The sequence below is a fragment of the Helianthus annuus genome, chromosome 7 (assembly GCF_002127325.2).
Source record: "Helianthus annuus cultivar XRQ/B chromosome 7, HanXRQr2.0-SUNRISE, whole genome shotgun sequence".
Classification (NCBI taxonomy): domain Eukaryota; kingdom Viridiplantae; phylum Streptophyta; class Magnoliopsida; order Asterales; family Asteraceae; genus Helianthus; species Helianthus annuus.
The window spans coordinates 119153538-119171850 of NC_035439.2; the positions used below are offsets into that span (position 1 = coordinate 119153538).

An 18313-nucleotide genomic window follows, 5' to 3' on the forward strand; every position below is an offset into this window, starting at 1 on the left:
GAACAGTACAGGGTACTGTTCTATTTATAGGCACGGATAAACCACTGAAGCATCTAAGCTGACGTCACCATGAAAGTGACATCTGACCTCCTAACAAACTCTAACATCTAATCTATACAACCACTGCTATGCTAACAACTGTTAGACATTACATTTCATAAAGACAAACTAAACTACTGCTGAATCTTTCCACTGATGTAAACCCAACAGTACTTGATATAAACCAGCAGTGCTTGACTCAAGGCAGCAGATTGAACAGCATGGCTTTAGTCTTCATTATTCTTTGACTTGATTAGCAGTTGTAAGTCAGCAGTTGCGCCGATCAGTGAATAGGAGGTCAGCAGATGTTGAAACCACTTTCAAGGGGAGAGACTTGATTACATAACATCTGTTTATTCTGGATCCACTGCTCTGATCCAGTTTTGGCTTTAATTATCTGTTCCTTTGATAGGGTTCAATCCCAACAATCTCCCCCTGGAACAGATAATGCCAAAACTCTTCATTATTGGTAGATCTTTATTGCCTCATCAACAGTTCCCTTATTTGCCCTTTGAGTTATAACTCAAAGGCTAAGGCATCTGTGTCATCTTCATCCCTGCACAGTGGAAGATCAAGGAGATCCTACAAATCTTCAAGACTTAGGCCATGTGCTTGTTCCCTTGTTATTTTCTTCACTTCTCCACTAGACTTGATCACTGTCAGTACATGGTTCTGTTTGTCAGTTTTCCACTTTAGTACTTTTGAGTCTGGCGGGTTTCTTGGGAGATTTTTATTAGATGAGGTGTTTGGTGATGCTGGCCTATTGATGACTGATTGAGCAGTACTTGCAGGTTGATCCAATCCAAGAGTTTCTGCAATCATCTTCTTAATGCCTTCTTTTACAAGGTCATCACTTGCCATTAACTCTTGCACTGTTTCAGCATCCAACTGTTTTTGTTGCCTTCTTTTAAAGATGGCTGCACCAGTTGGAGCAGTGGCTCTCCTGATTTGCAGCTTTGGTGGTCTTGTTGAAACCTCTGCTTCAGGGTAATCAGGTTTTTGTGGAACTTTAGGATCTTTCTTCCTTAATTCATCCAACCTTTTGTAGGTGGTCCTGACTTTATCTTCTCTCCATCTCATCACTTGATTTTCAGACCCATAATCAGCAGCAATTAATTCCTCTTTCATTCTCCTCAGCTCTACCTTTTTATCAGGTACATTCCTTTTGTACTTTGCCCAATCAGGAGGAGTATGTTTGACTTTGTTTTTGATCATGTCTTGAATCCTGGCTGCTTCACTTTCCAGCTCAGGAATGGTCCAGTCTTTATACATGTGTCTTTCTCCCTTGTGTTTCTTGTGAGTCATGATATATTCAACATAATCTTTTCTCAGGGATTCATCTGCTTTTTCTGATATCTGCTGGCACACATTCTTTGCAAATTGTTCCAAAGATCTGACTTATGTAAGCAAAAATTGGTAGTTATGTTGAATTTCTCTGTCAGAATTCCCTTGTGAATTTCTTTTAGAGATATCCTCTGCTTGCTTAGCTTTTACTTTCAAATATTCTTCAACATTATTGGGCCTGGGATATCCTTCAACAGATGGTAATCTCCTTTTTGCAGGTTCATCCTCATAATAGAAGGACTTAATTTCTTCTCTGACTGCTATAAGCTCAAGAGGAAATTGAACACCTGCAGGAGCTATTAGCTTTTGAATCTGAGCTGACGAGAGAGGAACAGAGTTTGGTATGGTAACAAGTGATAGAGATTTTGAAGATTTTGGTGATGGTGAAGCATCATCATCTTTCAGAATTAGCCTTCTCCTTTTTGGTTGAGGAGAGACTGATGATATTTTGGGTGGATCAGTGGTGGTGATTTGAGTGGTAGAAGGTGGCTGACTAACAGTTGTTGAAACAACTGGTGTTTCAACCACTGTTGTCATTACAACAGATGTTGTAACATCTGATGTCTTCTACTTTTTAGCAGGAGGTGGTGGTGGTAAGGCTGTTTTTGGTGATGAAGTGATTTTTGGTGGTGATGGTGGTAAGGCAGTGGTTGTGGTGTGTGTTGAAGTGGTGACAGGTGTTTGGCTGACAGTTGTTGAAACTACTGAAGTATCAGCAGTTGTTGATACAACAGGTGTTATAACAGCTGTTTGGGTGGAAGATTGATGTTGGGGGCTTTTGGACAGTGGTTTGAGAGTATGCTTTGTGAGTCTGGATGGTATGGATTTGGGTTCCCTCACTTTTTTAGTGGGATTTCTTTTTGGCTCAGGATTTTTAACATCCTTTGGCTCAGAACAATCCTGCGCATTCAGCTCCATATAAGCTCTTTTCTCCTTATTCCACCTGGACATGTCCTTTGCCTCTCTGTCCCTTTTTACACTTGCTTTTGCTTCATCAAGTGCATTTGTGGTAACATCAATATTTTTGCTACCATCTGGCGGGAATCTTTTTAGTCATGCCATCTTTTTCTGGTTCAATATAAAGACCATCATCTATTCCCTTCTTCTTCCACTCCTTGATTTTCTCCCCCTTTTTGGAATTATCTGGGGGTAGTTGATCAATGAAGAGAACAGTGGGAGGAGCAGTGCCAGTGGTGTTCAAGATGTGGGCCTTTATAGCCTTGATGTCTGCTTGGGTGTTTCTAAACCTGGACTCCATTATGTTTTTCAGCTCTTGTACATGTATTGCATGTTGCTGATCAGCAATTTGTCTTTGTTGTTGGAGCAGGGGTTGAAATAGACTCCATAACTCATTTGCAGCAGGTGCTTGTGGTGGAGCAGGTGCTTGAGTTGGAACAACAGTGGGTTGCACCTTTTGAACTTTCAACAACTGGTGCAGCATTTCTTTGATTTCTGCAACAGAGGTATCCAGTTTTTCAACTCTATCCGTCAATTCTAGGTACTTTAAACCATCACCCAACTTAATGGGATCATCTGATTTCCCACTAGTGGTTGGAACAGTGGTTGATGCAGGGAGTATACTCCAAATATCATCCAATGATGCCCCTTTTTCTTGGTTCTGGGGACTTCTTCCTTCAACACTTGATAACCTTTTGATGGTACCAGTAGTCAAAACAAACTCACTAGTGGTTATCAGAGGTGCTATAGAAGGAATTGCCTCCAAGGAAGTCTTATTGTTGTAACCATTGTCCAAATGTAAACCAGTGGGTCCAACACTTGTAGTGGCTGCTTCACTTGGACTACCACCAAGAGTTACTTGTAACTCAAGGGATGTAACCTCCTCAGGTTGTGTTGGTGGGTTAGCAATGATTGATACATCAGACCCAATCATTTATTGAGGTATGTTCTCAGTGACAGGTGATTGAGAAGGACTGGTTTGTGCCTGGTTCAAATCAAGAGCATCCAACAGTATTTTTGTTTGTGGGGGAATTGTGGAGGTGAGGTTGGGTGTAGAAAGAGAATTGGCCCCGGGCATTGGGCTGTGGATGATGGAAGCAAGTGATTCCAGAGCATCATATTGTGGTGTCCCTATTTGTACAGCCTGTTCTTTTTGAGAAGAAGCAGAAGGAGTTTCAGCCATGGGTTGAAATATTTCTACCAACTGTTGTGAGGAAGTAGCAGCAGTGGTTTCTTGTGACTTTTGTGTTGTCACTGGCAGTTGCTCTGGTATCTCATCCTCCAGAGTTGCCTTTTTGATAGGTTTGGGGGCTTTTATATTTTCTTTTGTTTTGGCTTTTTGAGGATTGTAGGTGTGGGTTTCAAAGCAGTTGTTTTGCTGCTATGATCACCTTGAGCAGTAGGCTCAGCAGCAGATACCTGAGGAGCAGTGGTAGCTGCAAAATTCTGCTCAGGCACCTCTGCTTGTGTTTTGCAAGGTGTTGACATTCTTGTAAAAGTTTCAGCAGTTAAGTTGTTTATTTGAAAAGAGTCACCTTGTTTTATTACATGAGCACTTACCAAATTTCTTTTCAAAATAGTAACTTAAAAATCTTGGAAAGAGTAAGAATGGCTTTTTATCAACATTTTTAACCAAATCATTAAAGATTTCCTGGGAATAATTGAAATTTTCATCTTGAAGAATAGCATACCCCAGGTTTTGAATCTTTAATGGTATCTCATTAAAAGAAGTGGTTTTGTTTGAAACACGCATTAACAGGGTATGAAATAAAAATCTTGTTGCAGGAGGGAAATAACCTTTTTGTAAGGTATCCCTCTTCATCATTGAATCTGCATACCCTCTTTCAAGGAAATCAATTTTTAACTCATTTTTGGGAAAAGAAATTTTACCTTCCTGATCATCGAGTTCAAAGACTTCCGAGATGGATTGTGGTGTGATTTTAACAGCTTTACCCATGAGAGAAGAATTAATGGCTATGACATTTCCTCCTTGTTTTTCAAGGCTAGTATTTTTCCAAAACTCTCTCTGGGTTTTCAAGTATATTGGAGAATCTGCGGTTAACAAAGTTTTGTACTTTGATGCAGACATGATGTCGATGATGGAATCGAAAGCATCAGTGGTGTCGGGTTTTGTAAGAAGACCCAGAATGTTGTGAGAAGCTTTGTGTGGAATTTCAATGGGTGTTGAAGCCATTTGAGTGGCCTCTTTGGACGATGATTTTGAAGAGGATTTTGCAGATGACTTCGATTTTGTCATTTTGGAGAAGATGATCGAAGTAGGTTGTGAAGAAATTTGAGGAAATGAGATGAAAACTGCTTTGAGAAAGGAGTTTTTAAGAATTCAATTCGACAGTAAAACCCTGTTTGGGGTTTTGAAGGGGGGTTTTATAGAGAAAAAGTGAATGCTGACGTGGCAGCGGTTACAAAAGGTCTGACCACTATGTACTGTCCAAGTGCCAACCCCTGATGAAATGAAGGACAAGTACTTTTATGAAAACCACTGATTGAAAGAAGATCAGTGGTTGTAACGGTAACAAATGAAGGCAGTGGGTGATTTTTACTATCAGTGGATAGCACATTAGTGGATAAAACACTGATTTTAAACATCAGTGCTTATCAAGAGAATGAGAAAATAGGGTTTGACTTTCAGCAGTGGACAGACTTTGAAGTAGAGCAGACTTTTTAACAAAGCAGTGGTTATGGCAGACTTTTAAAGATTTTAATGAAAACTTCATTTTTAGCTATTTTTAAGGATGGATTTTTGATTTTCTGAAAACATTTTGATGCTTTTATTCATAGAAAAACAAGATTTTGCCTGTTATTCCATGTTTAGCATCCCAATCCTAGAGATCAAGTTTTCAAAGGTGGATGTGTCTAATGCTTTGGTTAGCACATCTGCCAGCTGATCTTTAGTTGGAACATGGTGCAGAGAAATCAAACCTTTTTCATAGCAATCCCTCACAAAGTGATGTCTGATATCAATGTGCTTGGTGGTAGAGTGGGAAACTAGATTTTTGATGATATTTTCTGCTGCCTGACTATCCAACATGAGTGGTGTCTTTAAGGCAGTGATACCAAAATCCAGCAACTGATTTTTAAGCCAAAGCAGTTGGGCTGTACAGCTTGCAGCAGCTATATACTATGCCTCAACAGTGGATGTGGAAATAGCTGCTTGCTTTTTGCTTTGCCAAGACACTAAACAACTGCCTAGGAATTGGCACCCTCCTAAAGTGGACTTCCTTGTCTTGTCACATCCAGCAAAGTCACTATCTGAGAAACCTGAAAGCTCAATTTTACCATCAGCTGGAAACCAGATACCAAGTGTGGGAGCACCTTTTAGGTATCTGAATATCCTTTTTACAGCAATAAGGTTTGATTTTCTAGGGGCTGATTGGGATCTTGCACAAACACATGTTGCAAACATGATGTCTGGCCTAGATGCAGTTAGGTATAATAAAGACCCAATCATGCTTCTATATAAAGTCTGATCAACCAAATCATCCTTCTCATCAGACATGCCTAATTTATTGGTTGCAATGGGTGTACTACATGGCTTACAATCATTCATCTCAAATTTCTTTAAGAGTTCTTTGGCATATTTGCCTTGATGGATAAAAGTGCCATTTTGCAGTTGCCTTACTTGGAGACCAAGAAAGCACTGGAGTTCACCCATTGCACTCATTTCAAACTCAGTTGTCATGAGTTGTCTAAACTCTTCACACATTTTATTACATGTGTTTCCAAAGATGATGTCATCCACATAAATCTGGACAATCATCAAATCCTTCCCTCTCCATTTTAGAAACAATGTTTTGTCTATCTTACCTCTTGTGAAACCAATGGAAAGTAGAAAGGTGGAAAGAGTTTCATACCAGGCCCTTGGTGCTTGTTTCAGGCCATACAAAGTTTTATTCAGCTTGTAGACATGATTTGGATTAAATTGATCCTCAAAGACTGGAGGTTGACAAACATAAACCTCCTCTTGAATCTTACCATAGAGGAATGCACATTTGATATCAATTTGGTACACCTTGATGTTGTGGTTGACAGCAAAGGCTAGAAATAGTCTGGTAGCTTCAAGTCTTGCTACAGGGGCAAATGTTTCATCATAATCAATGCCCTCTTCTTGTCTGAATCCTTGAACCACAAGCCTGGCTTTATTCTTGACAACAATACCCCTTTCATCAGTTTTATTTTTGAAGACCCATTTTGTGCCAATAGGACTTACACCCTCTGGCAATGGTACAAGCTCCCAAACTTGTTGTCTTCCAAACTGTTGGAGCTCCTCTTGCATGGCTTCTACCCAGCTGTTGTCTTTTAGTGCCTCTTGGTACTTGACTGGCTGATGGAGAGATAGAAAACCAGCAAAAAGACAAATGTTTTGGGATTGACTTTCTGTGAGCACCCCTTCATTGATGTTGCCAATAATTTGGTCTGGTGGATGAGCTTTCAAGAAGATGAGCTATCCTTGGTATGGAACAATGGCATTGAATGGGGATGGCTGCAGATGTGAATCATCTGAGCTAACCACTGCTGGTGACTTTGATGATCCAGCAGTGGTTTCAAAAGGTGGTGGAATAGGAGGTAATGGTGTAGACACATGCTGACTTTGATCCACTATTTGAGGACTTTTATCAACAGTGTTTGATGATGTGGAAGCAGGTGTTAAGGGGCTACTTTGGTCAACAACTGTTGAGGTAGCAGTGGTTGAGCTTTGACAGCTGTTTTGAACATCTGCTGCTCTGCCCATTGTGACAGACTTTTGTTGAGGAATGATGATTTTATACCCATAGTCTGGTGATGATTCTTTTGATGGACTTGCACTGTTAGTCTTGACAGCAGTATTTTCAAAAGTAAATTTATCAAGATCAAACAATTCTGCAGGGTTTGCTGGGATTTTCATTGATGAAAGTTCATTGAACTTTACATTCAAAGTCTCCTCCACTGTTTTGGTCCTCGTGTTACTTTGTAGGCCTTAGCAGTGGTTGAGTATCCCAGATGATAACCACAATCAATTTTGGCTGCAAACTTTGAGATAGAATCTTTTAAGTTTAAAATGAAGCATGGGCAGCCAAAAACTTTGAAATATGAAATCAATGGCTTAATTTTATACAGCAGTTCATAGGCAGTCTTTTGATGACTGGGATTGATTAAAACTCTGTTTTGGACATAGCAAGCAGTGTTTACTGCCTCTGCCCAAAAAGTTAATGGCAAACCTGAATCAACAAGCATGGTTCTGGTAGCCTCAATCAAAGTTCTGTTCTTTCTTTCAACAACCCCATTTTGTTCTGGTGTTCTTGGAATGCTGTATTGCCTCACAATTCCTTTTGACACACAGAAATCATCTAACTCCTTGTTCCTGAACTCTGTGCCATTATCACTTCTGAAGATTTTTACTGGAAGGTCAAACTGCTTTTCAAACTGTTTCACAAAGTCTTACAGAATGCCTGCAGTCTCATCTTTTGAGTGTAAAAAGTATGTCCATGTAAACCTAGAAAAGTCATCAACAATAACCAAACAATACCTCTTTTTCTTAAGACTCATGACTTTAACTGGGTCAAACAAATCCATATGAAGCATTTGCAAACATTTGGTTATTTTGGACTCATCAATAGATTTGTAGGAGTTTTTATGTTGTTTTCCTTTTAGGTAGGAAACACAATGCTCAGGCAGTGATTGTCTTAAGATTTGTGTGCCCCAATCTTCTGTGCCATAATTCTGTCTCTTTGTTTGATGCAGCTGAGAACAGGCAGGCATCAGTTCCGGGGCTCTCTTTTGACATATCCATCACATAAACATTGCCACTTCTTTGAGCAACAAGTTGGTTTTTCCAGTTTTTATTATTGCTTCAATCTTTTCAACCATTTCTGGTCCAACAATCCTACAACACTCCTTTGTGAAGAATGATCCATACCCCTTATCACTCATTTGTGAAACACTCAGGAGGTTGAATTTTAGATTGTCTATTAGATTGACATTTTCAAATTTTATAGTACCAGACTGTATTGTACCAGACCCCAGAACTTTCCCTTTACTATTATTACCAAAGGATATATCACCCCCTCCATGGATTTTGAAATCTTTGAGAAAGGCTTTACATCCTGTCATGTGCCTGGAGCCTCCACTATCTACATACCAAAGGCTATCTAAGCATGCAGAAGCTCCCTGCACATGAAGTAAAAGAATTAGTTCATTAAGGTCTCCAAATCCGATAAGGCTTTGGATGGGGTCTCAACAATGTCTGGGATGAGTTTAGATGGATGGACAGTGGTTAGGTCAGTGATTTGGACAGTTTTAGGACTGTTTTTCTCTAACCACTGTTGTGGGTCTTGGCCAATTACTTGTTGATAACTAAAAGGATGCCTGTTCACTCTTGGTTTAGGAGGCCTTTTGTAAGCCTCATAAACATGTGGAATCCTTTGGTATGATGGTTGTCCCTTACCTCTTCTGAATTGATTGGCAGGGGGTGCATCAGTCACTTGAACATCTCTTTGGACAGATGTTTGGTTCAGCTGTTGTGTAACAGCTGTTTGGACTGGCACAAACAGTGGTTGGTTCTTTGTGAACTTGACATATGATGTTGATGAACTTAAGGATGTTTTTGCAGTGTACTCATTCTTTTTTACATCAAAGTTTTTGAGATACACACATTCTTAAGTTTTGTGGTTTGTTTTATCACAGATGGTGCAGCTTTCAGCAGCTACAATGACACGTGTTTTGTTTAGATCATATGCTTTTAGATGAAAACAGTCTTTTGTTAGATGATTCCTCTTTTCACAAAAATCACAAAATAGGTTTTTGATCTTTTCTCTTTTTTTCCTTTTCTCAGACTCCTTAGCAACAGAGTTTTGAACCACTGTTGGGATGTCTTTGATAGGAATGACCTTTGCTTTTGGAGCTTTTACACCATCAGTAGTTGTGAAATCCATTAGTTTGAAGTTTTCAAGGATGTCGCACTCATCAGACCATGTGGGTTTAAATTGGTATTTCTCGATTTCCTCAAAAGTTGAGGACCCCACAAATTAGGGTAATTTTGTTACCAAGTTTGTCAGTTATTTTAACCTCTTGGCGATCCTAGTTTGTGGGAATAACTTCAACAATGGTTTGAACAGATTCTTTAGGAGCATTGTTTTCAATTTCATCATGTTTTCTAAAACCAACACCAAATTTCACATTGCTTTTAATCTGTTTTTCAAGTATGACCTCATAACCTTTGCAAGACTCCACCCATTTTTCACAAGTGATTTGGGTGGATTCCAATTCCTTTTTATGAACTTGGTATTTTTCTACCATAGTTTGGAGTTGAGTCTTGGTTATGCTTTGCTCTTCTTTGAGACTGCTGATTTCTTTGTCTTTTTCAGCTAATTTGTTTTTAAGTCCTTTGAATGACTTTTCAAATTTGACTTCATCAGATAAGACTTTATCCCTAAGGTTTTCATTTACCTCTTTAATGTTAGCAAATGCAATAATACATTTGTCGGAACACAGTTTTTCAAGAACTTGAGGTGATACCTTAGCAGCAGCCATCATGGCACAATCACATTGATGATCACCTTCTTCCTCACCTGCTTTCTTCTCTTCCTCACCTGCTTTCTTCTCTTCCTCTTCTTCTTTGTCTTCTTTGGACCAGGGGTCAGACAGTGGTTCAATCAGGGTTTCTGAATTTTCTCCCAGCAGTAGTTCACCAGCAACTGCAGTAACCACTACTTCAGCCACTTCATCCACTGTTTTAGCACTTAGCTGTTCACTTTCAGTTCATTAAGAGTATCACTAGAAGCATAGAGTGCAAAATTTTCATCACCAAGCTCATCAGGCATGCTGCTCCAGTCAACAAAGCCTTGGGTGAAAAAACTTTGTTGATCTGGTTGTACCACTGTTGGAGCAGCTTGTTGAGGTGCAACAGGTGCATTTGTGCCTGAGGGACAGGGGCTTGAATATACTGAATTTGTGGAACAGTGGCTTGAACATAATGCATAGGCACAGGGGTTGCAGCATAGTGAGCAGTGTTAACATGTGCTGCAGGGGTATATTGGGTATATTGCACAGTGCTTTGATGTTGTGGTCTAGGCTTTGAGCTGGGATGAGTTATTATTGGACCAGTGGTTTGACTCCTGCATTCCCTAGCAAAATGACCTAGCCTATTACACTTGTAGCACTTCAGTTTTGATTTATCCAACCCCACTCTTAAATTCCCATGTAACCCTGGGAATTTTCTCCCTGTTCTTTTATAGAATTTGCTTGTTCTTACACTAAGCAAAGCCAATTGATGCAAAATGTCCATCTCTTCTAAGTCAGTGGGATCAAAGTGTTGTAAATCATTTAGTTCAAAACACAAGTTATCTGACATCTGGTTTTTACAATTTGCAGCAAAAGCATAATTTGCAGAGTGAGAATCAGAGTTGTTAAAATTTCCACCAGCAGTTATATCAATAAAGTGATCAAAACTCTGATCCTTACTACTGCTACCAGATTCTTCCTGACCAAAAAGAGTTGTGCTGCCAAATGAATAGTCATCAGCAACTTTGCCAAACTCTTGCAATTTCTTTTTCTGGTTTAACTCCCTTTCATAGGTCAGGAGTCTACCATGAAGTTGGGTCAGCGTCAGATCTTTGAATTCAGCTGAATTTCTTGTTACAAAAGCAATTGTATCCCATTTTTCAGGTAGTGATGTAAGAAACCTGCTATTTTGTGTTGAATTAGGAAATGTAACTTTAACAAGTGTTAGCTCACTAATGAGACAGCTAAATCGCTCAAACTGTTGGGTCAATGATTCACCCTTGATGTGACAAAAGGTTTCATACTGCTGATTCAGAATTTCCCTATTATTTTCAATAACTTCTTCTGTTCCCCCAAACTGTTCCTTTAGTGCATCCCATAACTCTTTGGCACTGTTACAATGTAACAGTCCAGCATAGATTTCATTGGGTAATGCAGACGCAATGATGCTAAATGTTTTGGCATCGAGTTCGAACTTTTGGAAATCAGTTTCAGTATAATTTTCAGGTTTTTTTTTGTTCGAACTTCTTTGTATCCTCAGCACTTGGCACCATAGGAACATGTGGTCCAAAAACAACAGATCTCCAACATCCAGTATTCTGTTGAGCAAGGATGTGACCCATCCTTCTCTCCCAGATGTTGTATTCATTACATTTAAGCACGGGTTGTTTGAAAAGAGAGCCAATGTTATTCTTATTATCTTGTGATTGTGACGTCATCCTGGTTGTTTTACAAGCACTGATTAATCAACTTTGATGGTGATTAAACCTTACATTGTTTTTCAACAAAACGAACAAACTATCAGTATCAACGATTTTGAGCTGAACTATTTATGTTAAAATGATTGTTAAATCAAATTTGACTGTCCAAGCTCTGATACCAATTGTTAGGATCTGAGTTTGGTTTTGATTGTGTTTTATATTTGAATTAAGATGAACAATGAAAAAATAGTGCAGCGGAATATAAATGGAAACAAACTTTTCACAATCAAACAGGAGAATTGCTTTCAACACACATTTTCAACAATGAACCGAATGCTTAAATTTATTCCAAACACCGATTACAATTGCATGTATGCAACAAAATCCCCCTCAGCCTGAGCTCACAATGATTTGTTCATACAGGAAGAAAGATGGTGAAGAGCTAATAGAACAGTACAGGGTACTGTTCTATTTATAGGCACGGACAAACCACTGAAGCATCTAAGCTGACGTCACCATGAAAGTGACATCTAACCTCCTAACAAACTCTAACATCTGATCCATACAACCACTGCTATGCTAACAACTGTTATACATTATATTTCATAAACACAAACTAAACTACTGCTGAATCTTTCCACTGATGTAAACCCAGCAGTACTTGATATAAAGCAGCAGTGCTTGACCCAAGGCATCAGATTGAACAGCAGGGCTTTAGTCTTCATTATTCTTTGACTTGATTAGCAGTTGTAAGTCAGCAGTTGTGCCGATCAGTTAATAGAAGGTCAGCAGATATTGAAACCACTTTCAAGGGGAGAGACTTGATTACATAACATCTGTTTATTCTGGATCTACTGCTCTGATCCAGTTTTGGCTTTAATTATCTGTTTCTTTAATAGGGTTAAATCCCAACATACAAAAATCATATAAAAATTATAATGCATGTGTAACAACATAAGTGTAACACATTTCATTTTAGTCATTGAGATGAACTTGATGTTATCAATTTCAACAATATGATACGGATGTTCCTTTACCCGGTAATTAAGATTTACTCATCACTTTACACATAGAATTATTAGATTGGTTGTTTTTTAGTCTCATCAATTTTTGTGTCAGCTAAATTCTAACATTTTTAGCTGACTTTGATTAACACTAGTATTTTCTAGTTATTGGTTTTAGATATTTCTACTTTTGTTGAAAAAATAAAACTCAATGTCTCTTTTATTAATTTATTAGGTAAATATGTACATACAATTCTTGATTAACAATATTTGTTATGTACATGTAACATGGTTTGAGTTAAGTAATTATTGTTTTATAAAGGGTTGTAGCAAAGGTGGACTGGTGGTAGGAAAATGATGGCTGAGACCAAGTTGGTTGACTGGATTATAAGCCGTCGATCTTGATATCAACGGACGGTTTAGGTGTTCAGACGTGGAGTTGTTACGCAACATCAATTTTTATATATAAAAAGAGAAAGATATTTAATATTTATATTATATAAACTTATAAATTAGTGTTGGGTACATGCATATTCTTATTCACACTTTAGTTTATTACGTGTTGGGCTTACTGAAGTCAACTGAATCACTTTGTAAACGTGATATATATTAGTTAAGTACATACTATTCACACTTTAGTTTTTAACGTGTTGGACTTGTTGAAGTCAAATGAATCATTTTGAAAACCTGATTCTTGTAATGTTTCGTAGAGGATTTTATTTTATTTGTTTTCTTTAAACTTCTTTTTTATCATTTTTAATTAATGAAATATATTCCGCCGTTTTAACTTTAAATAAGATACTTGATTTAAAATATCATTTTCGGTTTTAATATAATCTTAGATGAAATGCAGGGGCGCAGGACGCGGGGGGGGGGGGGGGGGGGGGGCGAGCAACCTCGCGAACTTTTCGCTCAGTAGTGTTCAGTATGTAGTTTTCGTATAAAATTTTTTAGTTATATACATTTTCGACCCCCGTTTTATAATTTTTTTTAGATATATATGTTTTCGACCCCTCAATTGGAAATCTCAATTTTCATCACCGATGAAATGTGTAGGTAATTTGAAATATACATGATTTTGAACTTGAAATTTACTTTATTGAATTATTGAATTGATTTTATTATTGGGTTGTCACATCCTATACGTTGGCCCATGAATGCCCATGGGTGGGTATCTATGTTGAAGATGCCCTAATTAACATTTTAATTTAGAGGTGTATTGTAAAAAAAAAATTTGAACCAAAACCGATAATCTGACTTGATACAATTGTTCTAAAGCGTTACTCCCTCGAACCGGTCCTGACCCATTTCAAACCAGTACCAGTTCCTCTGTCCCATCATATGAGCCGGCCCGAACATATTTCAAACTCAGATCAGTTCCAAACCGAATTAGTCCAAACCTACATACACACACATATAAATACATACACTAACTAACACATACATATACATATACACACACATCACAAATACATGCACATAACATCACATACACATACACATATACATACACACATAAAACTACGTTTTTTTGTTTGGATTTTCTATTTTTTTTTTGTTTCTAGAACTTTTTAAAAGTTGAATTTTACATAGTTAATTTAATTTTAATTCTTTTTTTAATGTCCGTACATGAAATGGCTTACGAACCCATACCGGTCTATAGGTTTGTGTTTCAAGCCTGCCTAAACCGGTTAGGAATTGAACCAGTATCTCCCCCAAACTAGTTTCACCAAGAACCGGCCCAAGCCCAAACCGATCTGGCTCGATTTGATTCGGTAGCCCACACAGGATTCTTTTCAAACGGTGGTGGAGTTTGAGCGGAAACTCGGTGGAGGCCGAACTCTAAAAATCCAAATCGGTAGAGGCTGGACTCTTAAAAATCTAATATTCTACACCGAAAAAAAAACAAATTTTCGAAAATATTCGGTAAAATTAACAATACACATGAAAATTCGGTGGGGCTGGGCACCCCAGGCCTCTATTATCCTCCGCCTTTGTTTTCAAATATTTATATAGTTATATCATACATATAATCACACGGACGTATTCAATATAAATTTAATTTCAAATAGAGAATCACAATAAATGTATGATGCAAAATATGATATAATGTTGACAAATATAAAAAAAAGGGTAAACTATACTATGTATCACGTGTCAATATCATTTTGGAAATATCACAGCTTTATTTTTTGAGTTTTCTATTTCGGTTGTTATATCAAGTGTCGTTACCATGCTGATCCATAACTAATCGAACTGATCCCAACCAAATTTCCCCACACAATAAACAAACTGAATTCGTGTCGCATCGCGTGAGGGAATCCACTGGTTGTATTTAACTAAATATGTCACAATCATAGGAGAAAAGGCAACGAACTAGTGTGGGCCGAGCCATTGAGGCATTAAACTATAAGCATAAATAATCGACACAACCTTACATAATGTGGTCTTCAAATTCATTAATAACCATAAATATACATCATAGTCAAATGGTACAATTTTGAACCTTTAAACTCCAACCAAAGCATGTAACATATTCAAAAAAGGAAAACAGAAACCAAATGGTTACAACTAAGAGATTGGAAGAGGAACACCATTCCAACCCTCAACACACTCTAGTAATGGATCAATGATTTGGCCTTTGCACATTGCTGTAAACACCTTATCAAACTCCTCACCAGGTGATGTCACCTTTTCCCCGGTCAAGAAACCCGCTCCAAGCTCCTCCCTCACAAATTTGTATAATGGGTATGATCTACAAGCTTTGATCCTGTTAGGAATGGCCAATGTACCATCTTCATACGCGAGGCGAACACCCTCGACTTCCTTAGGCAAAAGGGCTTTTAGTTCCTCTTCGAAAGCGCTGATCTTATGGAAGATGGAAGTGCTAGTGTTCTTCTCGTGTTCGCCGTTGTTTAAGGCGTGATCGACCAAGACTTGTCGAAGCTTTTGCATTAACGGGTATGTGGCGCTGCAAGGGTCGTCGATGTATGCGAAAACATACTCTCTATCGACGACTCGAAGTAACTCCTTTTCGCAGAATCTTGAGGGGTGGAGCTCGCCGTTGGCGCCCATGGTTAGGACCTTTTTCGCTACTTGGCTTACGGTGTTCTTTACCGTTGACTTCATGTTTTCTTCTAAATGCCTTAAGTCAATGGATTGGCATAGAGCCACCAAGTATGTAGAGGACATTAGCTTCAAGATTTCAACAGCTTCAGCTGTTTTTCTAGCTGAAATCAATCCCAATGAGTTCACATCTTGATTGTGTTGTTCCGCGCTTTGGACATGGTTTGTCACTGGGTTAGCAAGAAACTGGAGCTCAGAACAATACGAAGCCATCGCGATTTCCCCTCCTTTAAACCCGTAATCCAAGCTAGGGTTCCGTCCGCCAGACAGATTCGAAGGTAACCCGTTGTTGTAGAAATCGTTTACAAGCTCCGAGAATTGCGCAAACATGAGCTTCCCAATAGAAGCAATAGCCAAACGTGTGTTGTCCATAGAAACTCCAATGGGAGTCCCTTGGAAGTTGCCACCATGTAAAGCTTTGTTCCGAGAAACATCGATCAACGGGTTGTCGTTGACCGAGTTAATCTCTCTCTCGATCATCTTATTCGATGATCGAATGACCTCAATGTGTGGGCCGAGCCATTGAGGCGAGGTTCTTAACGCGTAACGGTCTTGTTTAGGTTTTTGCAAAGGGTCCATTTCATGGACCTTTTGCGCGGCCTTAACGTAATCACTTCCATCTAAAATGTACTCCATTATCGCGGCCGCCTCAATCTGGCCGGGATGGTGCTTTAGTTTATGCGTTAAATGGTCCGTAAACTCGGGCTTTCCTTGCATAACCTCCGCGAAAATCGCAGACAACACTTCGGACAACAATGCAAGAACATTGGCTTCAAAAAGAACCATGGAAGCCATCCCGGACCCCACCGCGGTACCATTAACAAGTGCTAGCCCTTCTTTTGGCTGTAGCTCGAAAAAACCACCGTCCACACCGGCTACCTTAAACGCCTTTTCGGCGTTTAGGGTTTCACCATTGGGGCCGACGGCTTTGGAGTTCGGGCGACCAGTGAGAAGTCCCGCGATGTAGGAAAGCGGGACCAGGTCGCCCGAGGCGGTGATGGTGCCGCGGAGGGGCAAACATGGGGTGACATTGGTGTTGAGTAACTTGGTGATGGCTTCCAAGATCTCGAATCGGATGCCGGAGTAACCCTGGAGGAGGGTGTTGATCCTTACTAGCATGGCAGCTCTTGTTGCTGAATGTGGTAGTGTGTGGCTTGATTCTGTACCGTTGCCGAATATTCCAGCGTTCAAAAATCTGAAATGTAACAAACAGAATTTTAGTCATGATGTTTTAAACTTATTAACTTGTTACAATTATGGTTATACTAACTTTATATTATACAAGTTGTTGGTGTATACGATTATTTAAATATTTTGCTTATGTCCATTTGCTAGAAAAGTTGGCAACCAAATTTTGATGGCTCATTGGACTTTTCTCGCTTTTTATTGCCTGTGATATCTATATCTATATATTATTATTTTTATTTAACTAATATCATACAGATCCACCTAACTCCTCGTTTTAATATTTTTATTGATATTTATATATATGTTACTGTTTTAATTTAATTCGATTAATAGTCTTTACATGTGTTTTTTAAATATTTTCAATTTCAATCGTTATACTATAAATAATATATACATCTTTACGTTATTAAACTTTTATATGTAATTTTGTTGTTTTTTAATAACTTAAGAAGTTGTTATTTATGTTCCTTTTAAACATTTTGACATAAAATTTCTTCCTAATGTAGTTGTATTCGAAATTTTCTATTTATGTTATTAATGTTATGCTTCAATACAAAAAAAGTAATAAACTTGAATATAATTTAGTAAAAAAAATAGCATGCATTAATTATGAGTTGCAGGAACTATAAATGGAAAGATGATTTTTTAATCAATCGTTTAGCATTTTAAGTAAACGATTTTAATTACCTGATGAGCTCCTTCTGAAGAGCACCACCATTCTTAGTCCGGCGGTGTGAAGTGGCTCCAAAACCAGTGGTAACACCATAACTATCAGTCCCTTTATTCATACTCTCCATAACCCAATCACTACTCGCCTTTACACCGGCCCTCGCGGCCTCTGAGAGCTCCACTTTTACACTGGAGCTCTCGCTGGCCGCGATCCCCGCAACCTGAGACACTGTAAGTGTCTCTCCCCCAATTCTCACCACCGGCCTCCTGAACTCCGCCACCATTCTCTTCACCTCATCAAGGTGGCTCCCGGTCAACGCCTCGGCCGCCACCCCCCAGTTCAACGGATCCTTAATGCAGAACTCCGCAGCCACCCCATTTACGTGTCCGTTGTTCTCCATTTGAACGTACTAGTTAACTTGTACACGTCTAATAATGTGGTGAAAGATAAAAAAACAACTAACAGTTATATATTTATATATATAACTGTTAAGTAAATTTTACAAATAGCAAAGCTATCAGTAGACTAGAGTGTAGGTGGGATGTGTTAATAAATATGAAGGTGTTATATATGTGTCAGTATATATATAGAAGGAGGAGAGATGGATTGAATGGCTGAAAAATGTGTTGAGTGGTGGGTAGATGAAGGTTGTGGTTTATATAGAAAGAATGTGGAGACATGTTAAGGCAAAGCAAGTGGTGGTGGGTTGGGTGAGGATTAATCACAACCCTTCATTATTATTATATTATATGTGAATATAAGTTAATCAATGGTGGAGATTATGGCCA

The 18313-nt window shown here is 38.7% G+C and overlaps 1 protein-coding gene across 1 annotated transcript; it reads right to left on the reverse strand.

Annotated features, from left to right (window-relative positions):
- Positions 1-14975: 14975 nt before the first annotated feature.
- Positions 14976-18157, reverse strand: LOC110868345 (phenylalanine ammonia-lyase-like). Its single transcript, XM_022117473.2, has 2 exons — positions 17543-18157; positions 14976-16862 (listed from the first exon to the last, which is right to left on the reverse strand). Exons 1-2 carry the CDS (start codon positions 17923-17925, stop codon positions 15113-15115), a joined length of 2133 nt encoding a protein of 710 aa, XP_021973165.1. The 5' UTR covers positions 17926-18157; the 3' UTR covers positions 14976-15112.
- Positions 18158-18313: the final 156 nt, after the last annotated feature.

Excerpts from the sequence above, each read along its gene's own strand:
- LOC110868345 (XM_022117473.2), bottom strand. The coding sequence starts at position 17,925 with ATGGAGAACAACGGACACGTAAATGGGGTGGCTGCGGAGTTCTGCATT. Across the intron at positions 16,863-17,542 it reads CTTCAGAAGGAGCTCATCAG|ATTTTTGAACGCTGGAATAT; the intron begins GTAATTAAAATC and ends GTTACATTTCAG.